The following is a 16,481-nucleotide window of genomic DNA, read 5'->3' as shown; positions in this document are numbered from 1 at the left end:
CTCATCTATGACAAAAAATTCATGTCCACTCTGACTGCCAAAGAAAGTTTTTCAAAGAAATGCAAATGAGTTACATGTGGAGATATCCTAGAAAAGTAGAAAAGTAAATGTAAATTCTGATATACTATAAACTTATTAGGTGAAGTTCCTGCTACCAACATCTCCAATCTTAATTCTAAGGAAAATAAAATAGCTGATAATCATCAGAGCAACTTCAAATTCTTCTGTTTCAAAATGATGATCTAATAAAAGAGTAAAATTAATTAAAGTAAAACAAGTACAGTAAAATGATAGTGCAAGTATTTGATTCTATGCGAATATTGAAGTGATCAACATTTTCACCATTAATTTTAAGGACACTGTGCACACACACACACACACACATACACAGCACTACTGTTCATTAATCCTACATATTATGGTAATTTCAATGATGCTGTCACAACACAGCCTTGTTCTCCCAGTGAAGTCCTCTCACTTTTATGCTCATCTGCCCACTACATGGACGCTGAACTTCATCTCCTCTAGAAAGACCATTCCAATTATTCTTAAGTTAAACCAATCTCTTACTTCCATTTTGTATGCTTTTTAAAATAATAATCCAGTAATTTATCACTGAATTTTCACAGAGTTTCTAAATCCTCTAGGTAACTTAATTATATTTCATTTCTTACAGCCTTGTCCGTGGCACATGTATGTATTAGCATACTGTTAACACAGTTAAGTGAAGACTATATCAAATACAGTGGAAACAAACTGAGGGTTTTGGAGGGAAGGAGTTGGGGGGATGGGTGAGCCTGGTGGTGAGTTTAAGGAGGGCACATACTGCATGGAGCACGGGGTGTGGTGCATAAACAATGAAACCTGGAACACTGAAAAAATTAAATTTTAAAAAGTGATCTACTGGGGCACCTGGGTGGCTCAGCGGGTTAAAGCCTCTGCATTCGGCTCAGGTCATGATCCCAGGGTCCTGGGATCAAGCCCCGCATCGGGCTCTCTGCTTGGCTGGGAGCCTGCTTCCTCCTCTCTCTCTCTCTGCCTGCCTCTCTGCCTACTTGTAATCTCTATCTGTCAAAAAAATAAATCTTAAAAAAAAAAAAAAAAAAAAAAAAAAAAAAAAAAAAAATGATCTACTAATGACATGAAAAACAAACAAACACACAAATAAATAAATATCCTGTTTAGGAAAAAAAAGTGGATGCAAAGAGAACATAAAAATGTTCAAAACCCAAAATGTGCTAGTGTTTTTTGTCCATCATACCTGATAGAGCGGTTTGGGACTTGGACATGTGTTTTAAATTTGGGGGGAAAAAAGTTAATCAAATCTCATCATAATTTGTACTGAGTATTTCTCATAATGCTCATTATCTCTTCTTTCTGCCTGATCACAGACTTTGATGACTTATTTCACTTCTTTAAACTCTAGTTATCATAGAAGACACTATACACAATGGGGAAAGAACTTTAATTTAATAATTTCCTAGAGCAAAAGAACTATATTTATTCATCTTTATGCCCATGTATCTATAAGAATTGTTTGCTATGCTCCATGAATAGGTCTTTAATGTAAAAGGGGACAGATGGAAAAATCTGGAAAGATAGATGCCAACATCAAAAGTGTCCATTAGTCTACATTCTTGTTGACAAGCTCAGTCTCTGGGCCTACAAAGCCAAGACTAACCACAATTGTATGAAATGCCCCATGACTGTGAGAACTACTATTTATTTTACCACAAACCTTTCAAATGTCCACAGATCCCACTTGAAACAGACAAAAACCTGCACAGAGCATATACATGAAACTCAGTAATGCTTGTTGATGAACTTTAAACTGTTTCATCCCACTCAGACTTCTCCCCCTGTTTTTATGAATCCAAAATAGTACTTAATCTAAAGTCTGGTTTCTCCTTCCAACTCCTTTTAAATTTTCTAAAGTAATCATTGTATTTCTAAAACACAGAAATATTGTCTTTCCAAAAAATTTTTCCCCCTGAAATGTTAACACTGGATTTTGTGGATAAATGCTCATCCCAGTCTCTCTCTTGGTGTTTAGTGTAAATTATGTCATTTTAAGACAAGCTGGAATTTTAATAAACATATAACGTATTTTTATCTCCAGGGGTACAGGTCTGTTTAAAATATTTCCTTAAAAAATATTTAGACTTAAATTTCAAACCAAAATCTGAATACTTGTAACTAGTATATAAGGTTGACATAGTATGTTTTTTTAATAGCAAATATTTTGACTTCAAGTACTTTAATGTAGGGTAATTTCAACTCTGGTTAAAAGCACGCTATGACATTTAAATCAGTGATAAAGAAAATATTTTTGGTAATTTAGAGATAAGAAAATATGTCTTAATGGTATATTTTTCTAAGTACTTCTTTAGTTTTGGCAGGAAATTATCTACTCTTGATAGTAATATATTTTGACATACATTACTCTAAAAGGATAATAATTAATTATATTTTAACCTAATTTTTCAATTATCTGAGCTATGAATCAGGAACTAGGATGTCCTAATTTTAATAGCCCTTTATATGTTTTTATTACAGAGAGAAAAATGAACATCAGTAAAATACAAGGAACATTCTGTCCCGGTATCTTGGAAATAGGGAGTAAAACTGCTAATGAAAGAATCAGCACCCCTTAAGATAGTGCAAGTTGGATTCTGCTTGACTGAAATCATACGTTGAATCAAAAAAAATAAAATAAAACAAAACCCCACAACAAATGAATAACAAACAAAAGGCAGAATACGACCTGAAAATACAGAGAACTGAGGGTTGCGAGAAGGGAGGGAGTGTGTGGGGAAAACAGGTAAGGGAGAGTGGGAGAGCTGAGCTTCGAGTTACAGGAAGCATGTCACAGGAATGAAAAGCGCAGCATTACGAATATGTCATTGACATTGCAGTAGTGTTGTACGGTGACAAATGGCAGCTGCATTTGTGTGAGCAGAGCATAACATACAGACTTGTCAAATCACCGTGTTGTACACCTGAAACTAATGTAGCATTGCGTGTCAGCTATAATCAAATAAAAAATTAAAAACAAAAAAGACAGTCCAGCTCTGCTCTGAGATCATTCCTCTTTTCCCAGGCTCAGTATCAACCCTATGCTTCTCTCTGTACTTCTCTCTCATGTTGGTCTTGGAGCAAAAGAAGCACAGTCCGTCTTTCATCCCCGTGTTGCAGGTCTACCATAGATGACACGGTGCTTCTAGTGTCCTCCTTCACATCTTTAAGGGCTCCACACTCCCCAGTGCCTGTCAGACATCCTGGGCATTCATCATTTTAGGTTACATCTCTAACTTGCTTTCTTAATGTGTTTTTTAAAGATTTTATTTATTTATTTGAGAGAGAGAGCACGAGCGAGAGGGAGAAGGAGAATCTGAAGTAGGACTTGATCCCATGACAGTAATCATGACCTGAACCAAAACCAAGAGTCTGATGCTTCACTTGCTGAGCCAGCCAAGGGCCTCTAACTCATTTCCAAACAATAAACAATTACCGTGAATAGTGACAAAATATTTAGTGAGCTGAAAGTACTTACATTTTAATAAAAATTTTAGTAATTCTTTACATGTAAGAGAAGTAACAACATATTTATTGCATATTTTGAAAACAGACAAGAAAGGAGAAAAAATTAAGAACAGTAACTCAAAATCACTCCATCAGAGAGTGACTTAATATGTTAACATATTTAATTCTGATATCATGTTCTTTGCATCTATGGTATATAATTCTATATGACTGTAATTTTATATTCAGCAATTTTCACTTAACATTTTATTCTGAGCTATTCTAATGTCATCAGGTTTTTTCCACGAGATCAGTTTTAATAGCTGTATAATTTTCCATTAAACAGATGGGAAACTAGATGAAGATAAATTACCTAACCATATACCTACTTTTGCACATGTACTATATGTTATTTGTCCTTATATATTATAATAAAAATATAAACTATCCCCCAAACTTCATAGTCATGAGTTCGATTCTACCATTTTTTATTATCACCTTGACTGATGGTTATAATTTTTTTAAGAGAATAAAAAGTAAGGAAAAAGAGTTAAAATTCTGACAGGGAGGGCTGGGAGTGAGAATGCTGTCAGCACTGTAAGTAGCTGCCCATGTGCAAAAAAGTCCAAAAGCTTCTGCAACACAGTGAATGGACAGACAAAAATTCCAGCATGATAAAATAGTGCAAAACAAAAAATAACAAAAAAAGATTCATTTGTTTCAGCCCCCCAATTATGAGTTCTCCTATTATAAATATTATCAATATTATTTCCATAATTTGCTATATTTATCATGAAGAATACAACAAAGGTTTTTCACTTTCTATTCAATATCCCAGATTCTGTTCATCAGGATGAGAGGGCCATTTACAAAGAAATATTAGATATTAATAGCGTCTCTAAAAGTGGTTATCAGGATGCTGACCATTTGAAGATCTGGAAGGCTTCAGACCTTCCCTTTTTGCTTACATATTTTCTTACCTTTTTTATTTTGCCTTTACCTTTGTTATCTTTGCTTTTTACATATTTTGCTTATTTAATTTTTGCTATGCTTCTACATATAGGAACTATTACCCCAGTCTAAACGAAAACAAAGTAAAACAAAATACAAACATTAGTAGGCTTCAAAAAATTGTTGATAGACCCAGGTTTGTCTCACTTTAGTGACTTTCCTATATTAATATGTCACTTTGTCACACATCATTTAAAAGGTAGCAGGTTTACATATCTGGTTTTGGATATTACCTTGGGAGATGAGTTGAATGGTGCCAACACTGTCCAATAAAGTCATGATTAAATCCAGAGCCTCAGACATCATCGTTCATCCCAACTAGCCATTTTTCCAAAAAAAAAAAAAAAATGTGCAATAGCTCACATGCTGAATGGACAATGGGAAGGACAGGTTTGTATAGAACAGAGAAAAATCTATGCATATCATGAGAAAAGGAACTGAAATGAATCCTCTACTGTTTGTGGATCAAGGGGTCCACCCATATATAGGAAAATATAGTGGCATATCCCATTATGCTAACTAAACCACTTACTGAGTAGGAGATGAGTCGAGGCAGGGTGCTAATTCCGGGGGTGACTCAAACATGAGAATGATGCAGGTTCCATTCCCCAGGGCTTTCTGTCTCTCTGAGCTGATGTTGGCAAACTACAGCCAGCTGGCAATGTATTGGTCACTGGTCAACAATGGGACAAGTTTAATTGAGAGTACACATTTAGAAAATCTGGAAGCAATTTCACATCCCTGCAAGTCCAAACGCATAAGTGGACTAATCTCACTGAGCAGCTGATCCAGTGGGTGAGCCAGTAACAGACGAGCTGTACACAACAGAATCTCATCACCTGATGCTACAATTGAACATCAGTTTGCCCAGTATAGCCCAGGTGTATTCAAAATCCAAGATCTACTTTTAACAAAAGATGATTTAAAGGATCTGTACTATGCAGGATAAATTTTGAAACTGGTTAGTGGTAAAGAGTGGAAGTTACCAAGTTATCTCGTGATTCGTTATGGGTAAAAGCTCAAAATGAATATCCAGAGATCACCAAAATTGCTTTAAAGTCTTCGCTTCCCATTATTATGATCCTCATTTTGGAGACTGATTTCTCTTCTACATGAATATTATTAAAACAAAAAACAGAAATAATCGAGACAAAGGTTGTCCTCGATGACCAGTGCTGTCATCAGCCTAACCTAGTTTATTTAATTTAAAAAGAAGGAAGCAAACTAATTTATTACATTAAAACTTTAAATTGTGATATGCCAGTGCCTCTTCAAAATATGAGAAGAGGCATTTAATGTGAATAATTGCTCTCTTAATATTTGTTTTAATTCAGGTTTAGGAATAACAAAAAGTTAGAGGTGTAATAGTAATACTCTCTATTAATTTCCTGTATATACTCTCCCAAAGTACTATTTGAAATTCCTTCTTTAATTTCAATATTACGTTTGTACTTTTATTATATTTTTGAAATATAATTTTAGAACACTTGATTGCAGTAAGATGAAATTTAAGGTTGTATTTGAATATCTAGTTACCTCTTTTTCACTTATTTACTTTTATTGTACTTTTCAAAAGTATTGATTCATGCTAAAATGGAAATGACACTGAATAACATGGATTTGAATTATGTGGGTCCATTTATATGCAGATTTTTGGTACATTACAGTAAATATTTTTTCCCTTCCTTATGATTTTCTTTTTTTTTTTTTTTAAGATTTTATTTATTTATTTGACAGAGAGAGATCACAAGTAGACAGAGAGGCAGGCAGAGAGAGAGAGAGGAAGCAGGCTCACTGCTGAGCAGAGAGCCTGATGCGAGACTCGATCCCGGGACCCTGAGATCATGACCTGAGCCGAAGGCAGTGGCTTAACCCACTGAGCCACCCAGGTGCCCCCTTATGATTTTCTTAAGAATATTTTCTTTTCTCGTGCCTGGGTGGCTCAATGGGTTAAGCCTCTGCCTTCGGCTCAGGTCATGATCTCAGGGTCCCGGGATCGAGTCCCGCATCAGGCTCTCTGCTCAGCAGTGAGCCTGCTTCCTCTCTCTCTCTCTGCCTGCCTCTCTGCCTACCTGTGATCTCTGTCTGTCAAATAAATACACTTGATCTTAGTCAAAAGGCTGAGAAGTGATGTCTGTCAAATAAATAAATAAAATCTTTTTAAAAAAGGAGTATTTTCTTTTCTCTTGTTTATTTTTCCATTTTCCATTTTTTATTTTTTAATCTAAGTTTATATTTTAATTCCAGATTGGCAACATACAGTGTAGTATTATTTTCACATGTAAAGTATAGTAATTTAACAGTTCCATACATCACCCTGCAACTCATCATGACAAGCACAGTCCTTAATCCCCAGTCACCTGTTTAACCCATTCCCTAACTCCCTCCCCTCTGATAACCATCAGTTTGTTCTCTGTAGTTAAGATTCTGTTTCTTGCCTTGTTTATCTTAATTTTTCCCTTTGTTTGTTTATTGTGGTTCTTAAATTCTAGATCATTTTATATGAATACAGTATAATAGGTATAATATATAAAATACATATCAATCAATGGTTTATGTTATCAGAAAGGCTTCCAGTCAATAGGAAGCTATTAGTAGATAAGTCTCTGGGGAGTCAGAAGTTATATACAAATTTTCAACTGTGCAGGATGATCGGTGTCCCTAACCCTGTGCTGTTCAAGGGTCAAAGGAAAAAAAAAATGACTTAAATTTAAAAATAGTGATCTTTCACAACAGTTCTAGAAGCACTGTCTTAGAGGAGATTAGGCATACTAAAATTATAATTGAGGTACAAATTTCTATATGGGGAGTCAAACCTTAGGGTTTAGAGGAAGATAACATTCCTTATAGCTGGTAGGACAAATAGTCACTGACTTTGTATCTGGGCATCAGGTTTCAAGCTGGATAACATCTGAGCTTTCCTATGAGGAAGGGATTCCAGAGGGAGAAAATAGCGTGGGCAAAGGCACAGAGTCAAGAAAGCTTCTGAGCTTACGAAGAACATCAAGAAGTTCAATGTGCCCAAAATACGATGTTAAGCTGACAAATAGGAAAGAGGCTGAGCTTAATTCTGAGAGGCTTGCTACAAAGGGAAGACTGAAATTCATTCAACTGGCAAAGGGGTTCCTCTGATGGTGTTCTGAAAAGTGCATTAGCAGTTTTCAGTGGGGCTTTAAAAAACTTTATTTGACAGGACACTGATGGAAGGATTGGTTGGAGACCCATGTGACTAAAGAAAGGGGAGGGCACTATTTTTTCTAATTAGTTACAAAAATTACATAAACATATACTTTGTTAGAGAAAATTTAGAAAAAAAAAGTAATGGCAGAAGACCAAAAAAACCAAAAACCAAAACAACAACAACAAAAAAAACAGGCCAAGGGGCGCCTGGGTGGCTCAGTGGATTAAGCTGCTGCCTTCGGCTCAGGTCATGATCTCAGGGTCCTGGGATCGAGCCCCGCATCGGGCTCCCTGCTCTGCAGGGAGCCTGCTTCCTCCTCTCTCTCTGCCTGCCTCTCTGCCTACTTGTGATCTCTCTCTGTCAAATAAATAAATAAAAAAATCTAAAAAAAAAAAAAAAAAGGCCAAAATCCAGCCATCTGGACATATTCACTGGTACACAATACAGATGGTGTGATGTCACATGCCATAAACCTCTTGAAGACCTCTTTGTTCACTTTTTATAACATGAACATGTTAATAAATACATTTATATATTTTCCTTTTTTTTTTAAAGATTATTTATTTATTTATTTATTTATTTGACAGACAGAGATCACAAGTGGGCAGAGAGGCAAGCAGAGAGAGAGGAGAAAGCAGGCTCTCTGCTGAGCAGAGAGCCCGATGTGGGGCTCGGATCCCAGGACTCCAGGATCATGACCTGAGCCGAAGGCAGAGGCTTTAACCCACTGAGCCACCCAGGCGCCCCTATATATATTTCCTTTAGTGACCACGTAAGTTAACATTATATGGTTATACCCAGGGAAAGGACATTCCTTTAATGCTAAAGATGAAAGGATTAATAGCAATGAAATCTAAAACAATGAGATTATTAAAGTAGTTTGCCCATGTGTTAGAGGCTGGGAACAACATCTCATAGTTGAACAACGAAAGAGGGTAAGTTTTACACTTAAACATAGTCACAAAGTCGGTAAATCAGGGTCCATCTCTTATCAGCTGTGTTTTTGGATACCTTTTTTTTTGCTGAAGTCTCAGTTTTCTGGGGTTAAGAATTTTAACTTTACATGCTATTCGTAAAATATGGATAAAAAGCATCTCACACAAAACCTAACCCTGAAGGCCCCCAATTAATGTTGGGTCTTTCTTTGATGATTGATTGATCATCAAATGTATGTGGGGAGATGAATAATGTTACCGAAGATGGATTTCCAGGTTTCAAGGTGACATAACTAGGAAGATGATGCAATAAAAATGGAGATTTCAAGGATATGAGTAGATTTGGGGGAAGGCAGTTGTTAAGCTAACCATGAACATGAGCACCCATCCAAGGCTGTAATGACATTCACAGATATATTAGTTGAGAAACAGCATAATGAACGACATTTCTGCACTACATCCTAGACTTGCCAGGGCCATGTCGACTCCCTCCTTCTCCTTGACCAGTAATGCATTAAGTGTTCCTAGGTGACCTCCAAAAATTAAATGAAGCTTCCAAATGAGCTCAGCGTTGACTCTTTCAAGCCACCTACATAAAGATGACCTAGTGAGACATCTCATAAAGAAAGAGATGACATTTCACCCTTAGATATAATCTGTGATAATGAGGCCAAGGTCACACATTTTATCCACATAGTTCCCACTGTATTTTCTGGCTGTGTGAGGAATGTGTAAATAGGCCACGTATCTAATGATTGCCAGAAAGGAGATCTGAGTTGGATAAGAGAAATGAATGAACACAAATCCACTGTTCTACTTGAAAAGCAAGCCAGCGCACATAATCCACTAACAGTGAGTCCGTTTCTTCAGTGATGTTTGTAAGGACTGCATGCGTCTGAAAGCTTAAATTGTGTTTAACCTTGTTTCAAAGATTCTTTTTATGCTAAATCATTTCCTAAATATTTCAGGTGTTAGGTTTTACTTAGAGTTTAATAACAACACTCTAGCTTTGTCCAAGGATATTTTCTCAACATCGGATTTACCAATGATTGGAAAAGAAATGATGAAAAAAGTGATGAAAATGATTAACTGCAAATACACTATGTTGGTATCCTGCAAAGGGTTAAAGTGGAATGTGTGTCCTAGATATTGAAATGTGGCTTAATTTAGCAAGTAGTTCACCATAAGTATCTGTACAGGCTTTTGGCATTTAAATATCAAAGTGTTAGTTATATTCAGGAGTAAATGCCCCTTTGAATAGTCCAAGCTCGCCTGAGAAGGGTGATGAAGCCCATGATTTTTTATTGTTTTCCAAAGTCAAAGACTACACAAATTTCTACAGTTTGGCCAAAATTATGGTAAATAAAACAGAATGTTCCTGACCAGTTCAAATCTAATGACTCCTGTTTTTTCCACAATTTTTATACCTCCTTTAATAGAATTTTAAACCTCCTTTAATAGAAAATAGAAATGCTAGCAAGTATGAAGATGATTTTAAAATTAAAAGCAGGGGAAGGATTTGTGAGAGATCCATCTAATGTTAATAATGTACCTCTTTATTAGCCCTCCTTAGTCATAGTGCTCTTCTGAACTAAACATAGGGTACATCTAAAGTAATCACAGTGCAAGGCAACAGGATGGCATGTCCCAAATTTATGAATAATTCAAAATAAAAATCTACAAAGAAATAAATAAAATGCTGTCTTGTTTTCTGTATCTATAATACCATCCCCATGATACACCCTCATCTTCCAACCAATTTTAACTGAAACTTGAGTTTGCCTAAAAATAACACTGGATTCCAATTAAATACATTCATTCATTTATTCAAATCTTGAGTGCCTGCTGATCTCCAAGAACTGTATCAGTGCTAGGTAAACAAGTATGATTTGGCCTCTGCCCTCACAAACTAAGTTACATTCTTTTTATAGCTTCCACAAATTATCATTTGATTTGCAGGCATAAATGCACTTAATTAGAATATTAGAGAAGAAAGATGGACTGGATGTGAGATGATCTTTATTACATAAAAAGGCAAAGATCCTTTTTATCTGTCATACAAATAATCTACTCTATGCCTTGCAAACAAGCAAAGTTATTGTGTCTAAATAAAGTGAAGGGCAAAGATTAACAGCTATCTAACAACAGTGATTCATATGGAAAGGCAAATTGGAATCGTCGAGGAATGGAAACATGACTTCCTTTTTACTGACACATTTCTTATGATTAGATTATCCAACAACTTCTCCTATTAACTTTCATTAAGTTAAACCAGAGTCCATGGAGCCATTTGGTAGCTTTTATTTTTGGTTGTTTCTTTTTTAATCTAAATGCTTTTTTAGAACTTTTGATAATGATAAAATCAGAAATAACCTAAGGGAAACTGAGGCAGTGTTTTTGCTGGAAAAGGACAAAGTAGTTCAGTATATTTCCATGCCATATCTAAAGATTCAACTTTGCAAAGATTCTCCCTGGAGAGTAGCACTTAAGCTTCAGAAAGCTTAAAAAGAAAAGCCACAAAGGGAGAAAAGAAAACTAATCCAACTGCCAAATTTGAATCACTTACATATATAGTCTCCCCAAATCTAGACTGCTACACCAATAAGAATGACCCAGAGAAATGTTGAGATTTAACATATGCTTGAAAAGCCACAGAACTAGCAATCATGAAGAATAGCAGAGACAGAACAGTCAATCTAAAACTTGGAGAATAATTTGATTGATGACCTATCTTAGGAGGTGGTTTTCTCTCACAAGAGCCAAGGTATTAATTTCTGATTAATTAATATATCAGTATATGTAATCACTGATTACAATATCATTTTAATTAAAAATACCATTATTTACTTTATTTACTTTAATTTTAATGACATGAAATTCAAAATAAATGGCGCACATACCATTGATCCACCGAGCTTCTGGGTCATGAAGCACAAAGTCTCTCCTGAAGAGGTCTTCTAAAGACAATCTAGTTTCTGATGAATTTGTGAGTTCATCTAAAATGAAATAAATCTTAGATTAGACACTTATCTCATGTTAGTTTTTAAAACTAATGAATTCTAAAATTTGGACTATTTTGTTACAAGGATATGTTAATTAGAGGACAATATAAAGTAGCTATCTTCATACGGACTTTGGCATTTGAAGCTTTTCGTTTCTTGAGGTTTTTCAAAATATTAAATTATTTTAAATATTATATCTGTCTTCATCTAGCACAAATTTAATAGATCGATCCCTTGTTAGGTAGTGATATAATATAAAAGAAGTTAAGAGTTCCTATTTTGCATTGTACCCACATTTTTTAGGGTTTAATCAAAATCCAGCCCATTACTTTCTAAAATGACTTTGACATATTCTCCTAAAGCTAAATCTGCATTTTCGTTGTAAACACCAAAGATGAGAGAGTTGAGGGTTCTTGATATAAACAATAAGGAAAACTTCCCAACTCAGAAGGAAGTTCACCAAATAACAGAATGAATACCAAGTTCCACCAAATAATTACCGCCAAATATTAAATAGATTCAGAAGATAAACACAAAAATTCAAATAATACAACTCCAGAATATTAATAAAAAGTACAGGTTTATATAATCCCCTGACATAAAAAGTATTTAAACTCCCCTTTTAGTTCAAGAGTCTAAAAAATGGAAAGATAATATGGTTGAAGTGCCAAAATCTGGCATAACAAACATGTTTTTGATACAAGAGGCTATAGAAAGTTAGCAGTATTTCATTTTCTTTTCAATAGCATTTTTTATTTACTGTATAAAATCATCTTTGTTACCTTTCAGCAGTGACCTTCACTCTGGCTGAAAATAAAATGTCAAATATATATACTAACCTCATTAGATATTGTTTTTTAAAGGTTCAGCACTTATTGCAGTGAGAGCTTTGTTTCTTCCAGCTGAAAAGCTGGGGTAAACAATCAATAACTTCAAATGCAATTTCCTCTGATGTGAATCAACCACATACTTAACCTACAAAATAACTGCTAAGAAACAACTGAAAAAAGAAAATACTACTAATGGTGATAGTGAGAACTGTATGATCCCAAGACTAGGAGAGGACATCGTGATCACATATGGATTTTTAGAACAAAATGCTCCATTTCAGATTCCAACACATCAAAATTGGAACTTTCTTTATTCATTCAACAAATACTGGACCTTTAATTTTCAAAGTTTAAAATGAAGTATTAAGTTCCTGGAGACATATCTAGGATCTGTCCTGAGGGACTCACACTTGCAAAACAAGAGAGAAAATGCTAAGTGTCAGAATGAGGATACAGAGTATTGCACAAGTTCAAAGATATGAAGGGAAATGTCTTACAAAAGGCATTAGAGAAGGCCTCAGTCATAAATAAAAGGATGAACTCTCATTTGTTGCTGGAGGGAATGCAAAGTGCTAAAGCCACTTTGGAAGACAATTAAGTGGTTTCTTACAAAACTAAATACACAATCCAGCATTTGTGCTTTGTGGTATCTACCCAAATGAGCTGAAAACCTATGTCCACACAAAACTCTGGGTATGAACTTCACTCATAACTGCCAAAACTTGGAAGGTACCAAGATGTCCCTCAGGAGGTGAATCAATAAACAAACGGTGATATATCCAGATAACAGAATATTATGTAGTGATAAAAAATGAGCCATCAACTACGACAACATATGGAGGAAACTCAAATGCCTACAACTAGGTAAAAGAAGACAATTCGAAAAGACTATACACTATATGATTTCAACTATGTAATATTCTGAAAAATGGAAACAATGGAGACACTAAAAATAGGCGAGTGTTTGCCAGGGGTTGTGGGGCAGAGTGGGGAAGGAAACAGGTGGGGCACAGAAGATTTCTAAATCAGTAAATCTACGCTGTATGATCTATAATGGTAGATACAAGTAATTACACACTTGTCTAAACCAGGGCACCTGGGTGGTTCAGTCTATTAAGCACCTGACTCTCGATTTCGACTGAAGTCATAACCTCAGTGATGCAAGGCTGAGCTTTGCATTGGGCTCCAAGCTTAGCAGAGTCCACTTGAGATTCTTAGTCTCTCTTTCTCCCTCTGCTCCTCCCCCAGCGCTCTCTCTCTCAAATAAATAAAATCTTAAAAATATTTTAAAAAGAAAAAAAAAACATATATATATATATGTTTGTGGGGTGTGTGTTTGTGTGTGTGTGTGTGTATTTTTTTCTTACAAAGATTTTGTTGTTGTTGTTCCTAGGTAAATTTGGCATATTTTGTCTACTCTATCTTTTGTTATACAGATTTTACACATGTTTTATTACTACATCTTTTATAAGGCAGATACAGCTACAAATGTTAATATAAGAAATATCTTATGAGGCAAGTATACCATATCAAATCATCTTATTTTCAAGTAATATTTCAAATTATGAATCAATAATTCTCAAACATATCTTCCTTTATATGGGCTTTAAAATCATATTTTAACCTATCAAATGGAGAATCTTATTAAAATTGCACTACATATGCAAACTGAATTGAAAAACTTTAGCCATGTAGTAATATTAAAGGTTTTCACTCAGAACTACTTATACCACTCACATTTTGTACATTTATTAGATCAAATCTTCTGTTTTTCATATAGATCCTCTACTTTTCCTATTATATTTAGTCCTAATTATATATAGTTTACTATTATCATGAACAGAATACTTATCATTCTTCAATATTATATATTTTAGATATATAAGGTTTTTCAATATCATATATTATAGATATATAAGGTTTTTGCAGATTCACATACAGTTGTACAAAATAATACAGAAAGAAAATCCTTCATATACTTCATTCAGTTTTCTTAAATATATTCAACATCTTGCATAATCAGTATCACGAAAAGAAATTGATATGTATACAAAGCTATTTAGATTTCAATTTTACATATACTCTTCCATGTATGTGTGTGTGTGGGTGTGTCTGGTTCTATGAGATTTTTTTATATATGATGAGCAGCTGTCATGATACAGAATAGCTGTGTCACCAGGACAGAACTGCACTTTCATTACCATAGCCTCCCTCTGCAGCCACTGGCAAACACTGATCTATTTTCCATCTCTGTAATTTTGTTATTTCCATCTCTGTGATTTTGTTATTTGTTATACTATGTAAAAAGGATAATACAACATGAAACCTTTGGAAATGGGCCTTTTTTCACACTGTGGTTATAATTTGCATTTCCCAAATAGCTAATAAAAATCTTTTAATGTGAATATTTGTAAACAGTGTATTTCTTCAGTGAAATGTCTATTCATGCCATTTGTCCATCTCTAATTGGATTACTTTTGTTTGTGTGTTTGTTGGTTTACCACTTGAATTAGAAAGTTCTTTATTTTAGATACAAATCATTTGCCAGATATTCAATTTCAAATACTTCTTCCAAGTCTCTATCTTGTCTTTTCATCCTCTTAAAAAGGACTTTTCCAGATAAAAAGTTTTCAAAACGACTGTGGTCTAGTTCACCAATTTTTCCTTTTATAAATCATGTTTTTGCTGTCGAGACCAAAAACTCTTTACCTATTCTGAGATTTTGAAGATTTTCTCCTATTTTTTTTTTCTAACAGGGTGATAGTTCTATATTTTGTATGTAAGTCCCTGATGCATTTTGAGTTACTTTTTGAATATGGTTTGAGGATCACTTGAGATTCATATTTCATTTAAATTTTCTACTGGATGCCCAATTGCTCTAGCACCATTTATTAAAAAGCATTTATTTCATTTTAGTGAATTATTCAAGTATGCTGAATGCCAGAAACAATGTTGAATAATAATGGTGGTAATGACACACCTGTCCTTTTTTCTACAATGGCAGCATCTTCAATATTTCATTATGGAATAAGATATTTTTTCTCTAGAATTTTGGTAAGGAATATCTATCATTCATAGAAAATATTTTTATTTCTATGTCAGATTTTTTATTTGAAAATATTACTATATCATCATGCAAATTCAGCCTCTTTCAAACAAACATATTTTTCTTCCTTTAATGTGTATTGCTATAAAAACATTTTAAATGAAACTTTCTATTTCTAACCAACTTCTAATTTTATAACAAAGCCTAATTGGTCAAGTGAATTATTACTGTTTTAAACTGCTAGATTAATTGCAAAATCTTTACTTAAAAGTTTAGATCTGTGTTGATTAACAAAATGACACGATCCTTTTTTTTCATTTTGCATCATACCGGATCAGTTAACATTTTAATATTTAAATATTTTTGAATTTTAATATTTAAATATTTTTGAATTTTCCTGTAGTTCGCCATAATTTAATATATTTAAAAAGAAGATTTTTTCTTTTAACTCCAATTTACCTGGAATTGATTTTAAAATCAACTCATCAAGGGATGCCTGGGTGGCTCAGAGGGTTAAAGACTCTGCCTTCAGCTCAGATCATGATCCCAGGGTTCTGGGATCTAGCCCCACATCAGGCTCTCTGCTCAGCAGGGAGCCTGCTTCTCTTCCTCTCTCTCTCTGCCTGCCTCTCTGCCTACTTGTGATCTGTCTGTCAAATAAATAAATAAAATCTTAAAAAAATAAAAAATAATAAAATCAACCCATCAAAGTAATTCAAATTATTATAATTCATCTTCCTTTTAAACAATAATCAGAGAGAGAGAGAGACATATATATGTGATTTAAGAATTAATTTCTTTGGTTTCGATCATTACTGAGAGAACAAACTATATACTTCATTCTTTTTTCTTTCTTTTTCCCTTTATTTCTTTCTTCATTCCTTTCTTTAAATTTGTCTTAGCTCCTGGGCACTAAAGTCTCTTGAATTTTTCAGTCCTGGAATAAAGAGTTCT

At 34.3% G+C, this 16,481-nt stretch overlaps 1 protein-coding gene across 2 annotated transcripts in view; it reads right to left on the bottom strand.

The window, feature by feature from the left end:
• DPP10 (dipeptidyl peptidase like 10) overlaps positions 1-16,481 on the bottom strand; it is a 1,411,353-nt gene that overhangs the window by 478,082 nt on the left and 916,790 nt on the right. For both annotated transcript variants that reach the window (XM_046019846.1, XM_046019845.1), the window contains exon 3: positions 11,550-11,645. In XM_046019846.1, the coding sequence (XP_045875802.1) occupies positions 11,550-11,645 (96 nt within the window). The remainder of the gene's footprint in view (positions 1-11,549; positions 11,646-16,481) is intronic.

Source organism: Meles meles, chromosome 9, assembly GCF_922984935.1.
Source record: "Meles meles chromosome 9, mMelMel3.1 paternal haplotype, whole genome shotgun sequence".
NCBI lineage: Eukaryota > Metazoa > Chordata > Mammalia > Carnivora > Mustelidae > Meles > Meles meles.
Note: the sequence above shows the minus strand (reverse complement) of the source record. Positions and strands in the feature narration are given on the sequence as shown.